Source organism: Triturus cristatus, chromosome 11 (genome assembly GCF_964204655.1).
Source record: "Triturus cristatus chromosome 11, aTriCri1.1, whole genome shotgun sequence".
In the NCBI taxonomy this organism is placed as follows: Eukaryota; Metazoa; Chordata; class Amphibia; order Caudata; family Salamandridae; genus Triturus; species Triturus cristatus.
Genome location: NC_140594.1, coordinates 236,130,907 through 236,152,405, shown reverse-complemented (window position 1 = coordinate 236,152,405; position 21,499 = coordinate 236,130,907). Strand labels below are relative to the sequence as shown.

General features: G+C 41.4%; 1 protein-coding gene across 5 annotated transcripts in view; it reads right to left on the bottom strand.

Moving 5' to 3' along the window:
• MYO18B (myosin XVIIIB) overlaps window positions 1–21,499 on the bottom strand; it is a 1,573,426-nt gene that overhangs the window by 263,765 nt on the left and 1,288,162 nt on the right. For all 5 annotated transcript variants that reach the window (XM_085634174.1, XM_085634172.1, XM_085634173.1 and 2 more), the window contains one exon: window positions 12,855–12,968. In XM_085634174.1, the coding sequence (XP_085490300.1) occupies window positions 12,855–12,968 (114 nt within the window). The remainder of the gene's footprint in view (window positions 1–12,854; window positions 12,969–21,499) is intronic.

Genomic DNA, 21,499 nt, shown 5'->3' with positions numbered 1-21,499 from the left:
CTGTACCCTTGTGTCCTCACGGCACCGTGGAAATGGACTTGTGTTACAATGCTGTGCAACACTTTCATGTCCCTGACGCTGTGTCTGAATTTTACAAAACTATATAGATATCACTTTGCAGCAGCAGAACCCGGACCACGCGCCCGAGAATCTGCAGATATTTATATACAGCTTTCATGAGGCGGGGCGCAGCCTCGTTCCAAGAACCTGTCAATCAATATTTTAACAGGGATCAAAAATGCAGAGTGTTAGAGTGGGAGCCGGGGGAGCTGTAGGGAATCTTCAAAAGCTAGAGAGCACGAGCATCCATTTAGCGTCGGAGGGGCAGGTAAGTTCTTTTTTCTTATTTTGTTTTGTTGCCCCTCCCCCGTGCCTCCCTGCCCCGCCACTTTGCAAGGACCCTGGCTGCTACCGCAAACATCACCGTATATTTTGGGTTTGCATGCTTGATATTCCAGTTTGCCTCTGCGGATGTCTTTGTCAATCACAATATTTCCGGAAGCACATGGGAGCTGATTAGGAAGAGCCAGTTGACTGGTTTCAGGAATGGAGTGACGTTTCTTCTGGCTGTTGATCAGACAGCTGCCCCTTCCAGGCCCGATTTCAGCACGGCTCATATCTGCGGAGAATGCAGCTCTTGAGCCTTTTCCAGGACGTGGGCTTTGAAAGAAAGGGCGGTGCTTTGTAAAGGATGAGAAGGAGGGTAAACTGCCTTCAGGTTTATACAGATGAGCCAGGCTACTGTTTGACCATGGAAAATTCTGCTATTTACCAAGACACATGTTGTTTTTGTCAAGTTGATTTTAAGCAAAATGCCTGGTGTCCCGGTCTTGGTTTTGGGAAGCAGGACCAAAGGCACAGGCTGACAACAGTTTTAGGCAACACTGAGTGCAAATTAGATACTGGTGGAGAGACAGGCCCGCTGAACAATGAAGACTCAGAGACAGAGCATGTAGAGACTCGAAATATTGCACCAAGTATTAAAACCTAGGCCACACTTAAAGAGACCTGAAGAGGGGCTCAAGAGATGCTGATGAGTTCCTTGGCACAAATAGATGTCTGCCTAAAAGATAGGGCTGACACACCTTTGGCTTTTTCCAATGACATCCCTGCATGAGCAAAAGATCCCTAGTGGGACCTGGGAATAAGGAAAGCATTTTAGGGCTAGTCTCCTAAACCTGAAGTAACTTGGCATCTTGTCTGGAACAATTAACCTGGAAAGAGGAAGGGAGAAGTACAACAATTCCGACTTTTGTTTCTCAGTAGGGTTCTTCATCCGCTTTTTCAAAGATGTATTAATGATGCCAACGTCCATGCCAGCACCATGTGGTGACAGCACCCCAGCATTTCAGTGTGTTTTCCCATGCTCCAGGAAAGGGGTATTTTGAGCACTGAACCACATCTACCTACCTACTCTTTGTGCTATTTCAAGAGTATTGTTTCCCTGCTACACCTGAATTATCGTCAGGATTAAAGTCAGACATATATACTTGTACATTGAAGAAGAAAACAAAAATGAATTCTTTTTTATTGTATTTATTATAGTACTTCTATATTTCCTTTAGTTATAGGGCATAAGATAACAAAAAATAATTTAAAAATTTATTTTTGAAAGGCTGTAACCAAAACCAATTCACAGCTGGAAGAAATATATTTATGATGTGAAAGTACTTTGAAGTGACTTGTGACTCAGTCATTCTGTTTATGACAAGATTATGTGCCGAGTCGCCGGTTGAGCTTCGAAGGTTTCAGTAGCTATGCATAGTGTTGGTAGTTTGATTTGAATCTTAGGTTTGAATCGTGCTCAAGTGGTTGTATATTTACTCTTAGAGATCTACACTGTCTGGTTCTGGCCTGATCTGGGATTTTTATAGGTGGTTTATTGCAGGGCCCGCCTGTGCCTCTGCCTAATAAGGCTTTGAGCAGCGTACAAAGGCTAATACGGCAGCTTCAAACCTGAATTACTGCTCACCCAGCAGGCTTTGTAGGGGCTTTAGTAATGGAAATAGGTGATTGTGTTCGTTTAAAGTTAGGTTCCTTTTGGTTTTTAGGTCGCAGCCTGCCAGACAGTGCAGCTGTCCGGTTTGCTAAAGACATCTTGGGGACATTCAGAAAGTTGAGCAAGGAATGCATTCCGCCCGTTGCCACTCAACTCTACTGTATGCTACTCTACACCACTCCATAACACTCCACTCTACTCCACTTTATGATACTCCACACCATTCTCCTGTACCCTACTAACGTTTAACCATACTCAACAGCATCCACTCTGGTGTACAATATTGATAAAACAAACAGGCAAAGCCAACAGCTCTTGCATAGATGAGACCTGTTGGCTTTGCCAATGCTTGCTGGATTTTCTTTCTCTGTCATTTATTTAGCAATATTTGTAGGAGATGTAGTTGATTCCTAGCTAAATATAGCCACAGTATAGTATATCTAGAAGTGGATATGATTAAGATGTTCTGAATGTATGTTTGATTAACTTGAATGTTCCCCTACATGAAGGATGAGCTCAGTGTCACCTGCAAAGTGAGGTTCAGGAAAGAATGTTGGTGAATTATTCATGCCATTGTGTACACACACCACCCTGATAGTGTGGGTGATGGGGATGATCCAAGATGGATTCCCCTTGTAACACTCCAGGTGTATTGTGTGGTCGGATCTCACTCTAATATGCAACTTCAATTCAGGAGGAAGCACACAGTCCAGTTCAGTGCTAAACCAGCTGCTTCAAGAGAGATGTACACATGTCAATCTTTAATAGGGCACCCCCTCTCCCGCAGGTGTAGCACTAACTGTACACCAAACGGGTATCGTCCAACCCACCTTCGGAGGTGTTCTTCCCAACACGGCACATAAATGCTGTTATCATTACCACAAACCTACATTTATTTTGTAGTAATGGACTTTCTTAAATAGCATATTATACAGTGGCATTCCTTTCCTACACATTTTACCGCAGAGTCATATTTGCAGAAGAGGGAGTAGTGAAGGATACAATGGTGGGAGCTACTGGTATTTATATAACGTTATCCTTCAGTTATTAAATGTGTTTTTTAGAGTATAAAAATGTGCCTCTGTGGCTGTGTCAAATGCACATGAATAGCAGCTTCTGCATTCTGAAAACGGTATTTCTTCTTGCTCAGGCATGCTCTTATATAACATAGGTTTGCTATTTTAGAAGAAAGAGAGAGAAAACACATTCTTTTGGAGAGTATTAGGCTGCAACCATTGATTTTCTGATAATAAACTCGGAAGGCATATTTCACGCGCGTCCCTTACGTTGGAGTGTTGCCTTACAATCATTTCTTTTATTGATTTTTGTAATCCAGAAAGTCAAACTCGGGAGTCTGAAAAAATAATGTAGTACAAGACAAGTGCTTGTTTGATGCAGCATCTCCGGTTAAAAAAAACAATCCTCGCTATATTCACAAGAAATACACTAGATTTTCTCTTTTAGCCTCTGTTTATGACTACTAAAGAAAACCAAACGCAGCAGTGGGAGCGGTGGACCAGATATTATCTCATTCTGAGGCAAATTATACATACAATGGGATATGAAAATTGAATAATTTTCTATCCTGCTTATATTTCACAATGGATGAGTTTTCTCAACCCTGTTTAATTGTTTGAGCCTTAACCAAATCATCTCAGAAGCTATTCATCAGTAGTGAATATGAGTGTGTGTACTTTTAGTTATGAGAGCAACTGGGGGTATAGTTGATGGACAATCATTTTCAAGAGATTCTTCTGTTGACAGGTGTTGCATAAGTTCCCAAATGGAATAATTCTTTAACATCTATAAATTCTGCACAGAGCACTTGAGCACCCGCCCACTGGTGACTAAAAGCCTATAAGATTGTCTATCATGGTGAATGTAAGAGTGAAAGAGTGCAAAGACACACTAGTGTGACTGAAAAAGGTATGTGGAGTCCCTGAATAGCTATTTAGAGAGGCGAGGTTTTTTTGTTTATTTCTCCACCTCTTAGTGCATTTGTGACTTCCTTCATAGGTAGCTCACCTAATTACAGGTATAGGTAATCTTAATATTTCTCATTGTTTAGTCAAGAAGGAAAGGTTTTTGGCAGAATAAGAGCACCTCATAAAGTATAGAGATGAGTATGGGTAGGGTCCTGATTGAAAGGCAGCAGCACCACTAGGTACTGGATAGCTACAGTCAGTGCTAGGTAACGGCAGGGAGGAGTATCTCCGAACACTGATGATGATAAACATGGCTGGTCCATTGGATTAATCAGACCAAGCCCACTTAGGGTTGCTTCCCTGATGTGTTCAATACAAATGTTTCAAATAGTTTTAAATGTGTATTAGGGGGACTGATCCAAGCGGACATTACAATTGCCAAATTTCTCCCTTTCGTTGTGAATTGTTAAAACATTCAGCCCAATTCAATAGTAAGTAAAATCTATACCATTGTGTTAATTTGTCCCTAACCACTCTAATAAAGACAGCAAAAGACTCTCTTCTCCATTATCAGGAACATAAGCTTGCACATCTATTTAATGGCCCTTGGAGAAGTATGGCTCACTCTAAAGCCATCAGCATACAATGGTAAACAGATTGTGGCTAAGTAGTCTGGGGAACTAGGAACACCTTCTTCTTAAGGTGTCACTTTCTTTAGAATAAAAACTTTTTAACCACAACAAAAAATGGTATTCCACGTCTGTTGCAGAGCACTCATGCTAAGTGCTCCTAATACTGATTCTCTCTGTGTTTCACATCCCTCGAACTTGATACTCTGTGTGCCCAGCCAAAATGAATTATGTTTCTGTAGGAAAATGCCTGTTTTTGTATGGTCACCCTCATTTCTTCAGGGCTGAAACTGCTGGAGTTTGACTCTGCACACTGGGACTATGCTAACCAGGCCAAAGTGCATGTGCACTGTCCCTGAAATATGTCGAAATTGGCTATGCTCTTAATTGCTATATTTAACTTACCTATAGGTCACTAGTAAATTGTACAAACGTGTACCCAGATCCTGTAACTTAAATGCCATGAGCCGACTGAAGACTGGCTATGCAGTTTTAAATCCGCAAATTCGACCTGGCAAATTAAATCTTTTTCCAGACCTCTACCTTTCTTTTTAATGCTTATATGTCACTCCTAATTTAAGCCCGAAATGCTAACAGGCCATTGTGCATGGTATTTTAAAAGTTTGACATGTACATTTTATGTGTTGTGTGTCCTGGCAGCAAATAGCCTCTAAAGTCCTTTTGATTGGTAGCACAGATAGGTAAGCACTGTGTTACATTAAATTGGCATATTTAACTTACCTACAAGTGTCTAGTATATGGTACAAAAGTCTGAAAGTTCAATGTCACTAGTGGACTGCAACACATATTGTGCCACCACTACAGTGACAATGCAAGGCCTGCCCCTGCAGACTGGGGCCTGGCCCTGAAGACTGGGAAGGTACTAAATGTCCATAGAACAGAGTGTATCATATTTAAAAAGTAGGACAGGTATATTTTATGTTTTACATGTCCTGGAAGTGAAAAACCTCCAAAGTTGTTATGCAATGTAGCAAGGATAGTTCCCCTAAAGGAAAGTAATAGGTTACATTATAACACCTTATAATACCTGCCCGGTTTGGGAGTAGTTAATAAAATGATGCAAGGACTCATCTAATAGTAATTTAAAATTCAAATTTATGGTCATGTCAGATTTTATGTAAATATTTTAGAAATTACACTTTTAGGAAGTTGTCATTTTCCTGCCTCAGCCAAGCGGTCCTTTCTGTCAGCGTACTTTGTCACCCAGAAGATGAATGGCTTCTTAAATAGGTGTGAAGTGATTCACAGAGCAAAGACATAGGGAGAGGGGCTGGCCATCACCTGAGAGGATGACCATTGGGCTTCAGCTTCAAAGGAGGCCTACCTTGTCACAGGCAGATGTAGGTCACACCTGGGCCTGCCCCCTCTATTGTCTTGCCAGCCAATTAGGCTTCAATCCCAATTGGGAAGGGGCTGCCCCCAGAACCAGTTATAAGGGACCACAATGGAGGGTTTGCCCATCATAGCCACACCTCTTGATAGGCACAGGGAGCTATGCAACAGGGAACGAAAGCTTCTTAAACGTTTGTTTTAGGTAGAGATGGGCACTCTGGGATAGTTTACAGTAAAACACACAGGAAGTGCTGCAAAAGTGAGTAGGCAAAAGCAAAAAGAAGAACAAATGATTGACGTAATGCTGAACAATGCAAATGTTCATTCCCTGTCACAAAGATCTGGGTTTAAATAATCGTTTTTTTGCCCACCACGTCATCCCAGTTTGGACCCAGCCATATGCAAATCAGTCTTGACCCTGCGCCTCATGGGATCAGTTGTGCCTGAACTGCCAGGCCAGGTCCTCCCTGGCCCAAAACAGGTATCCTAGGACTGGTTTCAGGGTATCACCCCTCATCAGCCAGGCTAGCTTGAATCCAGTGGCATATGGGACCCACATCTGGGCATACCCTTCCCACTTAGGGCGACAAAATCGAAAAGAATAAATGATGGACGGAATGCTGAAAAATGCAAACATTAACCCCCAGTCACAAAGATCTGGGTTTGATCCACCATTTGCTTGGGCACCACCCCAACCCACCCCAGTTTGGGCCCAGCCATATTCGAATCAGTTTTGGCCCTGTTCCTCATGATAACAGTTCAGCCCAAACAACCAGACTAGGTCCTCCATGGACCGGAAACAAGCATCCTGGGACTAGTTTCGAGGTATCACCCATCAGCCTGGGTAGCTTGAATCCAGTGGCAAATAGAGCACGGGACCCACATCTGAGCATAACCTTCCCACTTAGGGCGACAAAAACAAAAAGAACAAATGATGGATGGAATGCTGAACAATGCAAATATTCACTCCCGATCAAAAAGATCTGGGTTTAATCCATATTTTGTTTGCCCACCACACCCCAGTTTGCACCCAGCCATAAGCAAATCATCAAAGCAATGGATTTAGGCCCAAATCTCTGGACTGGGAGTGAATGTTTGACATTAATCAGCATTCCGTCCATCAATTGTTCTTTTTGCATTTGTTGCCTTAAGTGGGATGGGTATGCCCAGATTTGGGTTGCGTGCTCACCATGCCACTGGAGTCAAGCCTGCCAGACTGATGAGGGATGATACCCCAAAAACGATCCCTGGATGATTGTTTCCGGTCCAGGGAGGACCTGGCCGGACAGTTTGGGCTGGACTGTTCTTATGGGGAGCAGGGTCAGGACTGATTTGCATATGGCTGGGTCCAAACTGGAATGGCATGGTAAGTAAAAAACAATGGATATAGCCCCATATATCTGTATTGGGGGTGAATATTTGACATTGTTCAGCATTCTGTCCATTTTTTTTTTTTGCAAACATGGGTAGGGACACATATTGGAACTTTATTCTCATTGAGTGGCCAGGATTTTCCCCCATCCACAGAATGCCACTTGTTATAAATGTGGCACGCCAGTATCTCCTTTGGAATACCTCTCTACCTATGGAAGACACCAGCAGTAGTGGCCTGTGGGGAGAAATCTGCCCCCACTTGTACCAAGAACTGAGAAGTGGTCTCCAAGGGTCTGTGGACTGAACCCCTGTTAAGCTACAGGGACACAACAGCTGCAAGAAGCCCACTTCCCTGAAAAGCCCAGCTAACTATTCCAATTAGACCTGTTCTAGACCCTGTTTGTGACAGCTACTGGAATGAGTCCTCATCCCTACATAGTGTCTCTGAGGTCCTTGTGCCCTTAGGTAAGTGTCAGAGTGTACGTCTCCTGCCTAACTGTAAAACCTGGGACTTAGAAAGGTTTTCAAGGATGGTTGTCTGGAGAACCAACAAAATACAAGGACAACCCTGGTAAGTAAATCAGATGAAGATGCTTTACCGCTGGGCTATAGATTCAGGTTGTTACCGCTCTAATTTTCCACACAGGAGCAAATCTATTTCAGTAGGACATCACAGAGAAGATATCTGGCCTCGTGGAACCCTGGTCAGCTACATCTTGCAGCCTTGCCTTGCTGAAGGAATCTGAACTTCAAAAAAGTGACTAACTCCATAAGTAGAAATCTTCACCGGGCATGCAGCATAAGTTACAACTTTTGCATAACTCTACAAGGTGTGCTTTCCCACCCACAGGTGACAATGGTAAATTTAGCTCAATGCACCATTGATGAATGTGAAAGACAAGTTATTGTAGCCCTCCATGACACTATTTGATGTGAAATTTATATAGCATTATTTCTTCAGGGTTACTAAGCATCCCATAAAAGGATAAGAGGCACGTGGAAACAGCAACAACCTTATTTCATTATTCCCAGTATTGCACACACTGCACTAAGAAGAATGAACACTTTTCAGTTAAAAGTATTTATTACTTCAGGAACAATCTGTTTCTCTCAGTACATCAAAATCAACTACACAGACTATTATAATTATAAACAAAGCAACAAGACATGTTATAAATAACGAGAACAAAATGAACATTTTTAGTATTGTTTAAAATGTCATTTGAAACGTTATCTAGAGCCTAACACCCTAATGTCTACTTCTATGCGGTATTTTATGGGAGCATGAAAGGCAGACCAACTTGCAATCTAGAGTGTCTTAGGGGGAAGCGACGCACTTCATACCTTGCAAAGGCTATCTTTATCAATGGAGGGGTGAAGACAGAGTTCCCCGTGAAGGGCAAACACCCACTGTGGGAACAGTCAGTCAGTTGTCCTCCAGGACTTGGCTTTATCAACTTTAGTCTTCAGGTGAGATGTATCATCTGCAATGTGTGAAATGTGCTAGCAGCAGGTGAGACCGTCTCTGGCAGAATTTTGGGTGATAATTTGGTGAAGGACCTCTTTTGACAAGTGGTCAAGTGGCAGTGTTGATATTCTAAATCTTATCAGAAACTAAGTTTAGGAATGTCTGACATAGACTATGTGCATTGTGGCATGCGTTCCCGATGTTTCCTTACAACATATAAGGCAAAATGATGTCAATTCAGACTTCATTTTTAATTATATGTCTGTATGTGGTTTTATTTGACCTTGACATTGTGACGAGTAGACATCTCACCCAAACAAATGTCACTTTAGATGTTGGATCTTTGTAATTCACTGAAGAACTTGACGTAATCATAGTTCCTAGAATGATGAGGTCTGGCAACATCTGCGTTGAAAGGTAGACATGAAAATGATTCTGCATAAATCAGGAAATGTGGCAGCTTCCACTGTCTAAGTCAAGGAAGATGGCGGTCTCCATCAACTAAGATGAGTCAGGGCCTACATAAGATGGAGTCGGACCTTAGGGACTTTATTTCAGATGAAGGTACCGAAAGTATGTGGCTGGCAAGGGACCTTCATTGGGAGTCAAAGTCAAAGTCTTCAACATGCCTGTGTCCGACAACTATCCGGCTGTGTGAAACCCATGTCGGCCACAACCTGCTGACTTGCCCCACTGAGCATTTTTGACTTCCATTTCAGAGACTAAGTCAGAAGGTACAGCATCCACTCCATCATGGTTGGCCTTAAAACGTACCCTTGTGCCAGTACAGCATGACCACTTGCCTGCAGTTAGCGCTTTGTGTTTTTTGATGCTATTTTTATCTAAAACTTAATTTTTTTTGTTGTGTCATGTTTTAAGGTTGTAACTGTTTTAATACTTCTAAATGCTATACACATTTTCTTAAGTTAAGTTTATCTTCCTGTGTCATAGCAACCAAGGACTGAGCTCAGCTTTCAATTACTGAAACCTCTACTGCACCTAACAAGAGTAGTGCCACTGTTACTTGTGATAGACTACCATCCACCGGAAGTAATAATCCACTTTCTCATATTCTCCCATAGAGTTGTATTTATGGAATAAAAGAAATATTACCTAACCTCAAATTGGCTGAAACATATATGTGCCCACCCAAAATTAAACCAAAAAAGAGTCCCATCGTCACTGCACCCAACAGTCTCCTCACACTTGGAAGAACAAAAAAGCTCCTTCTTTCAGTAGATGCCAGAGATATACAAACATACAGTTTTTTAAATCTGTGAAGGTAGGGGGGAGGTGCAAAGTTCTTGTATCCCTAGGAGAGATAGCTTCTAGTCCAGATGTGCAAAAGCAAGCTACTTGTTTCTCCACTTGCAGTCCTTTGCAAAAAATTTTAACAATGGAGTACTGGTGAAAAGAAATAAACTGCCTCAATTGTAAAGATTGAAACATATGAATGAGCTTGGAGCCGGGCCTCATTAATTCACATGTAGTGCCCTCAGTTTAATCTAACATGTATTGCACATTTTTCATACAAACAGGAAAGGTTTAGAAAGTGTACTTTATGAATAAATAAACAGCACAACAAAACACGAATAGCAAAAAAAATGTCTGAAAAAGGGTTCTCATATTGTAAATAGAATATGGAAAGGTAGTTTACTGCAAAATACTTCATACATGACAATGATCAGAAAGAGAACAATAACGAACAAATTCAAAGTCAAAATTGATCCATAATTGCAGAGAAATGCTGTCACATCCTGATCTGAAGCATTTATCAATGGATTGTTTACTGGCCATTTTTGGCATTTGGGAAGGGAGTATAGAAATTAATTGTAGAGAATGAGTTTGTATCCGAATAACAATCCCTCCTGTAAGACTGAAATCGTTTATGTCCCATCCAACTACAGTACCTTGTGATTTCCACATTTCAGCAGAGTTACATTTACCCACTTTTTTGATGGGTAAAAAAAATTACAGTTCTCTCAGCTTATAGTAATTCGGCATAAGTGAAAAGAGGATTCTTACTGGTAGTCAAATTCAGACTTAGCTGCTGACAGCAAAGATCCAGCTGGTGTTGTAGTGTCCTGCTATGGAACAACTTGCTAAGAGATTAAGGACCTGATTAAGAGTTTGGCGGATAAGATACTCCGTCACAAATGTTACGGGTATTCCGTCCTCTGTATTACAAGTTCCATAGGATCTAATGGAAGTGTAATTTGGCGGACGGAATAGCCGTCACATTTGTGACAGAGTAACCCTGTCTGCTAAACTTGTAATCAGACCCTAAGAGTGTAATTTGCTGCTTGGTACAAACTGAGGGCTCCTACAAGGAACCTTCTTTACTTCTTCCTGTATGATGATGAGTAAGTTGCTGTCTGATCCCTGGAGGAGTCCCCAGATATAGATACTACAGTTATCTGAAATGCAATGAGAGCTGTGATAGAAATCAAATAGTGGGAACATCAGGCTATCTCTTGCCTTCTTGTTGCTTGCTGGCTCCATCTTGATTTTCACTGCTGCATTCCATCTGGCATACTTCCTCCATGTTTTTTTACTTCAGCACTAATGAAGGAACTGTACGCTTATAGTATGACTCAGAGACTTCAACTAAACTAATGTACATGTGCTTTACCAGATTATGTTTTATATGTGTTTTCAGTTTATACAATTATGTTATTTTTTTCTCCCTCCAAAATGTTACTATGATTTATAATGCAGCATACACCATAATGTTTAGAGTATTCTCATTGTTAGTATACAGTGCTAAAGTGTTAGAGCAGGTTGCTAATAACAATTATCTTATATGCCAATCTTCATACAAAATATTCAGCTTACTACCTGGCAATGCTAAGTCACTTTTTATTATGTTCTTTAAAGTCAAACACCACATTCTTCAAGGCACCAATATGAAAAGAACCTGTCCAGCATTGACTATCTATAATGCCTGACAAGACAGGACTGGCAGGATGAGATGGGACTGAAAGAAATGCATCAACAGCATTTTATTATGGGTTGGATGAAACAGAAGAAAATGCTGATGCTTGAATCCTCTGGCCAGGCAGGATGTTACATTGTCCTTTTCATGGAGGTTCCTGAGTAACTCTCCAGTTGCTGGGCACCACAGGTTGACCTCCTATAAAAGAACTATAAAGAAACTAATCCAGAAGACTGAGAATAAGTGTTCCCAATGTGTACAGAGAAGCAGATGTTGAGAAGCCGGAGAAAGACATGAAGCAAGAAATCTAATTAGCCCAATGCTATTTTTTAGTTTTTTGAAGAAACTGCCCCTTTTCTCCTAATGGGATTATTTTATCCACAATAAAAGTGATACGAAACAAACAACCTAGCAGGATCATCTCCGCCATTAGTTTGTATTGTCTAAGCTGTGGCCAGAAATGTGCCTAGTCCACACCAGTACTGCTAGCGATGTGGTCAGGAATGTTAGCCCAGGCCATGATGTGGGACAATAAAAATGGGTGTATCTATTAATAACTTTTGTCTATCAATCAAAGTAATCAGTTTTGCTCATAATGGCCTAATAATTTGCCCTGCCGACTGCAGTTGTCCAGAATTACCTTTTATTTGTCCAGATTATTCCCAGTACCCTCTCACTGCTCCACATTCATCACTGAATTGATGCAGAGATATTTATCTAGTCGACCTCCTATAATCACTATTTTCAATTGTGTTTCTAACCCATCCAAATACAACAATAGGCCTAGAGTTGAACTCCCAAAATGTTTTGAGCATACAGTGGCAAAACTGCAAACGTTTTTGGATCTGATGTCACCAGCATTGAAAAGGTAGCTTCCTTCCAGTGCTTCTTAGTCTTGAACCTAACTGTGTTGAGTTTAGAAGAGCACTAAAATCTTGACTATACCACTCTGTATATGGGTTCTAGTCTACACAATGCTAAGATCAGAGAATCTTCACACGGGTGAACATGCCTCTTTCCAATTTCCACCTTTTACTTTCTGTGGCATGCTTGTTTGAAAGGGTCCTTCTGGCAGCATAATTGCTATTTATAAGAACAAAAATGAAGTAAACATAAATATGCTCTGCGATTTACAGCTGTGTCATGATATTACGAAAAGTATTTTACTTACCATATTTTTATTTCGGCATATGTTCTCCAGCTCTACATGAATATTCTCCAACTCCATACTTAGGATCTTCTGGGATTTCAGAGATTCTGCATATCTGGCTTCAGACTCCTCCAACTATAAAACAATAACATCATTGAGAGTGGTCATTTGGATGGGTAATTTGGTGACTTAATCAACTTCACAAGTCTAAAATACCCAAGTAAATCATAAAATCCAAACCTTTCTTTATTCATGATTACAAGGTGTCTGGCTGGTGGTCATATTTGTATTCCTTTATTGTAGTCTCCCAAGAGAGGAGTAACTAAGCACAAATCCCTAATAACCTCCTAAAAAGAAAGCATCACCTGTCTCTAGAGTGATACAAACCACAAAAGCAATCAAATGAAAATGTATATAATCAGACAGGTTTTCTCAATATAATCAATCAAAACAAGCTATGTTGTAAATTATAAATACATTTATATTAGTACCAGAGTTGTACATTAGCTAATTCATTCTTTTACACATTGTTATATTTAACCTTTGCTTATAAGAAATTACTAGTTGTTTTATAAAAACATCTGCTGTTCCATTATGATTCCAATATTGAAGTGATTTTAGGTCTACAAAGCAACACCTAAAAAAAAACACTGATATTCTGCAGTTATGATTAGCCGAGTAAACAATAGATCATGACCTCATTCATGACATTCTTGATGAAATCTCAAATAACAGCATTGATTGCATCTCTGATCATGTCAAACTATCTGTTTCCGAACATGAATAATGTATGATGAGAAGTGTGTGCTAAAGAAGGGAGAATACAAATGATAACTACCACAATTTATACCTACAAAGGAACTCAACATGACCAAAATGCTAAGCACAATTTATTCTGGTGTGTAAGTGGTGATACCACAGATGCAAAACAGACCAAAAATAGTCCACAGAGCCCTGTATGCATATTCTTCTGCTATGTGTAGTTGAAAATGAATGGGCATGAGATGTTGCACTCGACCCCCAGCCCCCATTCCTCCCATAGTGGCTGCATATAGCCATTCCTAGTACACCACTTGTTTGTGATGTAAACTTTATAGGGCATGTCGTTTTGGGATAATTTGTGATAGATCTAGATATAGTTGACAAATAGAGCAAGACTTACAAAGGTTTCGCATTGTGTTTGCAGACCCGACGCAAAATCCTTTCCAAGATTTACAAGCCAACGCAAATTCTTATTTGCGTTGGCTTGCAAGGAAAATGAACACAAACCAGCGAGAAGCGCTCTTTTACATTACTGTGCATCAGAGAGGCATTACATGGGCGGTACATGGGTGTTCCTCTGCTATCACCTATGCTTGTTGACGTAAAACCATATCTGCTGACAAAAATAGACATGATTTTGCACAAAACAATAGCGCCACTTTGAACCAGGTATTAAAAGGCGAAATACTTGTATTTCTCCTTTCTTTTCCGACTTTGCATGTGTGCTGCACTCTGCAGCACGAATACAAAGTAGGAAAAGTTTTAATTTTTCTCTAGACAAACTGTTTTGTACTGCACCCTTCCAGTACAAAACCTATGCTAGGCCCACGCAGACATCCTTGCTTTATGGTGCAAAGGTGTGTGAGTGTTTGTATGGTTCACGGCTGTCTGATAGTGTGCTGGTGTTAGGGATAAGGGAAGATAGCACTGTATCTTTGTAGTTATGGCACTCTCATGCTCTCTCCTTTTCACACAATGCAGCCAGCAACTTTGGGTGCTGGTCTGTGTTGCCTGACATCTTTGTAAATCTGAACCCATGCCTGTATATCTAGAAGGAATGGACCATGATCCAATGTTATGTGCAGCAGTAGCCGGGAAAGAGAGTAAAGCCCTAACGTTGATAGTGCTCAGAGCAGACTGTACACAGCTATAGATATGGCAATGGTCTTCAAGCAGAATGAGTATCCAAACGTTATTAAAATAAATCATACAAGATATCTTCTTTGTTCAGATGTATGTCTAATGATTCAGAAGTAGGGCAGGGAAAATTGGAAAAAATTTTGCAATGGGATTAACCATAAGTCTTACAAAATATTCATGAGTGAAGTATATTGTTTTGTGTCAGCACCATGGATTTGGAAAGACCCCACCGACATGAGCAGGGTAACACCATCACACAGTACACCACCGTACTCACAGGCTTTCCTGGCAGGTTTGGTCGGAGACCCCTGAGCATTCCCCAGAGTCTCAGTAGGACCCGTCACATGCTGCCCTCCTGGAGGCTATACACGACTTGAGAGCGGCACTGGGAGGACAGATAGTGGGTGTCTCTGTCTAAGTGAATTTATTGCGAGCTGACCTCTGCAAAGTTGCAGATAAAGTAGATAGCGCAGAAACCAATCTAATGTCATTGCAATCTGAAGTACGTCTGCTTAAGAAAAAGCTCTCCCAAATGTCAGTCATCATAATATCCTTGAAAAAGCAAGTGAAAGTCGCCAAAGGCTGCACACGCCGAAACAATGTGCGACTCCTGGTACTTCCCTGAAAGGGCTGAAGGTCAGTCTGGAAAAAGTTCCGGGAGGAGGAGCTTGCCATCTTCTTTTTAAGATGTGGCCACGGCCTTTGATACAGTTAAGTGGCAGTACCAAATGCAGGTACTGGGTGAATGGGATTTGGACTGCAAGTCAGAGTTTGGGTGAGGCTTCTTTACGCAAGCCCCGCTGTCAGGGTGCAGGTTGGTAAGCTATGCTCTGACTGTTTTCTGATTGACAGAAGGACACGTCAGTGTTGATCGCTCTCCCCACTCCTTTTCGCTGTTGCCCTGGAGTCAATGCCCATTTGGATTTGGCAGGAGATGGCACAATGGGGGATTACAATAGATGATGTAATTTTGTAACTTGTAACTCACTGATCCTCATGTAAAGCGCTCTTATACCTCCGGGTCTAGCCAGCGCTATATAAAACAATGCAAATAAATAAATAAATGATGTGACCAATCTGGTATCTCTTTATGCTGATGATTTCTCTTTTATTTAACGGCACCCAGACACTCCCTGCACTACTTTTGGAATGCTTGGACCCATTCGGGGAAATCTCTGGCCTATGGATTAACTACAAGAAATCTTTGATCTTACCTCTGGGGTCCACAACTATCTCTAAAATGGTCTTTTATAAAGCCATGTTGGCTGGTTGGGTGCATTCGTCTCACCCCGACAGAGCGGAGATACATACTGATGACATAGAGTGAGCTAGAATATGTAGCTTGGTGAAATTCACTTTGAGCAATGCCAGATTCAGACTTATCAATTTTGATTTTCTGCATCGCACTTACTTCACTCCACTGACTCTGCATGAAATGGATTTATTCAAACCAGCGCAGTGCCCACTCTGCCAATACCCTGTCGCTTCTTTTGTACATTTGGCATGAAATTGCCTGCCAATTCATGCATATCGGATGAGTGTGGTTGCTCGGGTAATGGCAGTCGTGGCAGTCCCATTTCCAGCAGAACCCACCACTTGTCCTTTGAGAGACATCCACATACAAAAAAGCCAGAAAATCACAATTCAATTCTTACATTTGCTTCTACTGCTGGCTAACCACCGAGTAGCAATCACATGGGTGGGAACTGTGGGTTCTAGTCTGGAACGTTGGGAGGGGGATGTGGCTGAATGGGTGGAGGTAGAGGAGTTTCAGCTGAAAATGTGAAGACATGATGACAAACTGAGAGATTACTTTGAGACCTGGGGTGAGTTGCATGCCTATTTCTTAGACCACACTGGCTCCCAGCAGGTCGCAGCTGCTGTGAACGATGACTCTTCTGACCCCAACAATGCTTATAGTTTTATATGATACAACCCTTTTGTGTTTGTGCCCAATATACATAGTAGGCGCTGATATCCATTTCTGGGCATCACTTTTATGTAAATCACTCCTCCATAGATATATATGTGTTATTCTTCTCTCTGTGACGTTGTTGATGGCACTTGTTGGTATTTACTTTCTCTTGTAAAAACAAAACGTTAACACCCAATAAAGGATGTTTTATGAAAACAAATGTTGGTTCTATGCACCCAAGATCAGTCTAGTTTACAAGCTGCTTTTCTTGTCTGCTATTAATTTTGTTTGAGGGCAGTAATTTGAATGAGCTATGCTGGTGCTCCCCAAAGACAACTCAACACAAAAACACCATAATAAGGGGAATTTAGGTTGGCAATTAAACTTCCCTATATCTTTCTTTTACAAGAGAAGTCTGGACCTCTGCTGTAATCACAATTTTCCTATTATTGCACCCTTTCAATTTGTAGCAGAACTAAGGGTAGGAGAAAACACAGCAGACCAAGTGAATCTTGGTTCCAATAAAGAAGCCCCAAGGTTTGCTCAACTGGAAATATTCATATACCCTTGTGTTCTGTCTTTAACTAAAATAGAAAGTCAGCTATCTGATCAAAGACCCGAAAGCAGTTCATAATTGACCAACCAGCAGTTAATATTTGACAACCAGCAGGGGTTAATTATTAACAAGCTGCATAGACACAGAAGAATGGAACTCATCTTAGTTTCAAAATATTTGCTCAATGTGATCAGCTACACCAGCCAAGTCATAAACTAAGTTTATCTTAACTTTCACATGTAGTGTGATATCCATGGGGCAAGGGTTTCACATCGGCTTTGCAAGCACAGGCACCAGCTGATCCTTAGCTTCTGCAGCAGAAAATGCTGACTTCACTTAAATGCACATTTTCCACTCTTGGAATGTGATGGACTATCTCAAGCGTCAGAACTGCTCTGGGTTGGTTCTTCTTTCAAGTCAGTCATCACACTATTTAGGAAAGAATTGGGCCATGTTGCCCTACATCAGCTTATTGGATTTTTGTCATTTTGGTATCATCTGGTTCACGAAATTATTCTCTATTTTTATATCTTGAGGTAGGACTTTATTTTGTTGTATTTCTGACTTTTTAACTGTTTTGGCACTCCTCGATGGTTTTACACACTTTCTTAAATTAAGCCTGTCTGTTGTGTGTCATTGCTACCAGGACTGAACTCAGGTTTATATTACTGAAATCTTGACTGGACCTAACAAGATTAGTTCCATTAGTATTGTTTGTGGTGAACTACAATTCACCCAACTAGTATTCCACCTTCTCATACTAAGCAGTCTCAAAACACACTACACTGTCACCACTGCTTTATGTGCTTTACTTAAGAGGGTGAGTAGTCTACCATCCTTTATGAGGGCACGCTTGGTGTACTCTCCCAGTATATTGTATTGTGTCGGCTCCATGGATTTGGAAAGACCCCACCGACATGAGCAGGGTAACACCATCACACAGTACACCACCGTACTCACAGGCTTTCCTGGCAGGTTTGGTCGGAGACCCCTGAGCATTCCCCAGAGTCTCAGGAGGAACCGTCACATGCTGCCCTCCTGGAGGCTATACACGACTTGAGAGCGGCACTGAGAGGACAGATAGTGGGTGTCTCTGTCTAAGTGAATTTATTGCGAGCTGGCCTCTGCAAAGTTGCAGATAAAGTAGATAGCGCAGAAACCAATATAATGTCATTGCAATCTGAAGTACGTCTGCTTAAGAAAAAGCTCTCCCAAATGTCAGTCATCATAATATCCTTGAAAAAGCAAGTGAAAGTCGCCAAAGGCTGCACATGCCGAAACAATGTGCGACTCCTGGTACTTCCCTGAAAGGGCTGAAGGTCAGTCTGGAAAAAGTTCCGGGAGGAGGAGCTTGCCATCTTCTTTTTAAGATGTGGCCACGGCCTTTGATACAGTTGAGTGGCAGTACCAAATGCAGGTACTGTGTGAATGGGAATTGGACTGCAATTCCGACTTATGGTGAGGCTTCTTTACGCAAGCCCCGCTGTCAGGGTGCAAGTTGGTAAGCTATGTATGCTCTGACTGTTGTCTGATTGACAGAAGGACACGTCAGTGCTGATCGCTCTCCCCACTCCTTTTCGCTGTTGCCCTGGAGTCAATGGCCATTTGGATTTGGCAGGAGATGGAACAATGGGGGATTACAATAGATGATGTAATTTTGTAACTTGTAACTCGCTGATTCGCATGTAAAGCGCTCTTATACCTCCGGGTCCAGCCAGCGCTATATAAAACAATGCAAATAAATAAATAAATGATGTGACCAATCTGGTATCTCTTTATGCTGATGATTTCTCTTTTATTTAACGGCACCCAGACACTCCCTGCACATACTTTTGGAATGCTTGGACCCATTCGGGGAAATCTCTGGCATATGGATTAACTACAAGAAATCTTTGATCTTACCTCTGGGGTGCACAACTATCTCTAAAATGGTCTTTTATAAAGCCATGTTGGCTGGTTGGGTGCATTCGACTCACCCCGACAGAGCGGAGATACATACTGATGACATAGAGTGAGCTAGAATATGTAGCTTGGTGAAATTCGCTTCGAGCAATGCCAGATTCAGACTTATCTATTTTGATTTTCTGCATCGCACTTACTTTACTCCACTGACTCTGCATGAAATGGATTTATTCAAACCAGCGCAGTGCCCACTCTGCCAATACCCTGTCGCTTCTTTTGTACATTTGGCATGAAATTGCCTGCCAATTCATGCATATTGGATGAGTGTGGTTGCTCGGGTAATGGCAGTCGTGGCAGTCCCATTTCCAGCAGACCCCACCACTTGTCCTTTGAGAGACATCCCCATACAAAAAAGCCATAAAAGCACAATTCAATTCTTACATTTGCTTCTACTGCTGGCTCACCACCGAGTAGCAATCACATGGGTGGGGACTGTGGGTCCTAGTCTGGAACGTTGGGAGGGGGATGTGGCTGAATGGGTGGAGGTGGAGGAGTTTCAGCTGAAAATGTGAAGACATGATGACAAACTGAGAGATTACTTTGAGACCTGGGGTGAGTTGCATGCCTATTTCTTAGACCACACTGGCTCCCAGCAGGTCGCAGCTGCTGTGAACGATGACTCTTCTGACCCCAACAATGCTTATAGTTTTATATGATACAACCCTTTTGTGTTTGTGCCCAATATACATAGTAGGCGCTGATATCCATTTCTGGGCATCACTTTTATGTAAATCACTCCTCCACAGATATATATGTGTTATTCTTCTCTCTGTGACGTTGTTGATGGCACTTGTTGGTATTTACTTTCTCTTGTAAAAACAAAACGTTAACACCCAATAAATGATGTTTTATGAAAACAAATGTTGGTTCTATGCATCCAAGATCAGTCTAGTTTACAAGCTGCTTTTCTTGTCTGCTATTAATTTTGATTGAGGGCAGTAATTTGAATGAGCTATGCTGGTGCTCCCCAAAGACAACTCAACACAAAAACACTATGAGAAGGGGACTTTAGGTTGCCAATTAAACTTCCCTATATCTTTCTTTTACAAGAGAAGTCTGGACCTCTGCTGTAATCACAATTTTCCTATTATTGCACCCTTTCAATTTGTAGCAGAACTAAGGGTAGGAGAAAACACAGCAGACCAAGTGAATCTTGGTTCCAATAAAGAAGCCCCAAGGTTTGCTCAACTGGAAATATTCAGATACTCTTGTGTTCGGTCTTTAACTAAAATAGAAAGTCAGCTATCTGATCAAAGACCCGAAAGCAGTTCATATTTGACCAACCAGCAGGGGTTAATTATTAACAAGCTGCATAGACACAGAAGAATGGAACTCATCTTAGTTTCAAAATATTTGCTCAATGTGATCAGCTGCACTAGCCAAGTCATAAACTAAGTTTATCTTAACTTTCACATGTAGTGTGATATCCATGGGGCAAGGGTTTCACATCGGCTTTGCAAGCACCGGCACCAGCTGATCCTTAGCTTCTGCATCACAAAATGCAGACTTCACTTTAATGCACATTTTCCACTCTTGGAATGTGATGGACTATCTCAAGCGTCAGAACTGCTCTGGGTTGGTTTTGCTTTCAAGTCAGTCATCACACTATTTAGGAAAGAATTGGGCCATGCTGCCTTACATCAGCTTATTGGATTTTTGTCATTTTGGTATCATCTTGTTCATGAAATTATTCTCTATTTTTATATCTTGAGGTAGGACTTTATTTTGTTGTATTTCTGACTTTTTACCTGTTTTGGTACTCCTCAATGGTTTTACACACTTTCTTAAATTAAGCCTGTCTGTTGTGTGCCATAGCTACCAGGTGTGAGCTCAGGTTTAAATTACTGAAATCTTGACTGGACCTAACAAGATTAGTTCCATTATTATTGCTTGTGGTGAACTACAATTCACCCAACTAGTATTCCACCTTCTCATACTAAGCAGTCTCAAAACACACTACATTGTCACAGCTGCTTTATGTGCTTTACTTAAGAGGGTGAGTAGACTACCATCCTTTATGAGGCACGATTGGTGTACTCTCCCAGGTCACAGGATAGGTCCTGGGCCTCATATTGCCAGAGTCAATGACAATGCACATATGATAGACTAGCAGAACACCAGGGCCAAAATAGTCATGATGCCAGAGTCACACACAGTTGGGGAAGATGACTGTGTATCATACAGGGAATATTCCTGTCCCAATATATGTGTTTTCCAACTACAAACTAACACCTAGGTGTTGTTAACATTTTACATGTTGCCTCCATTGTCTTCAAGAACATTTTGCCTAGGTCCTGGTTTTCACTGCAAAAGACTATGGGGCATATTATC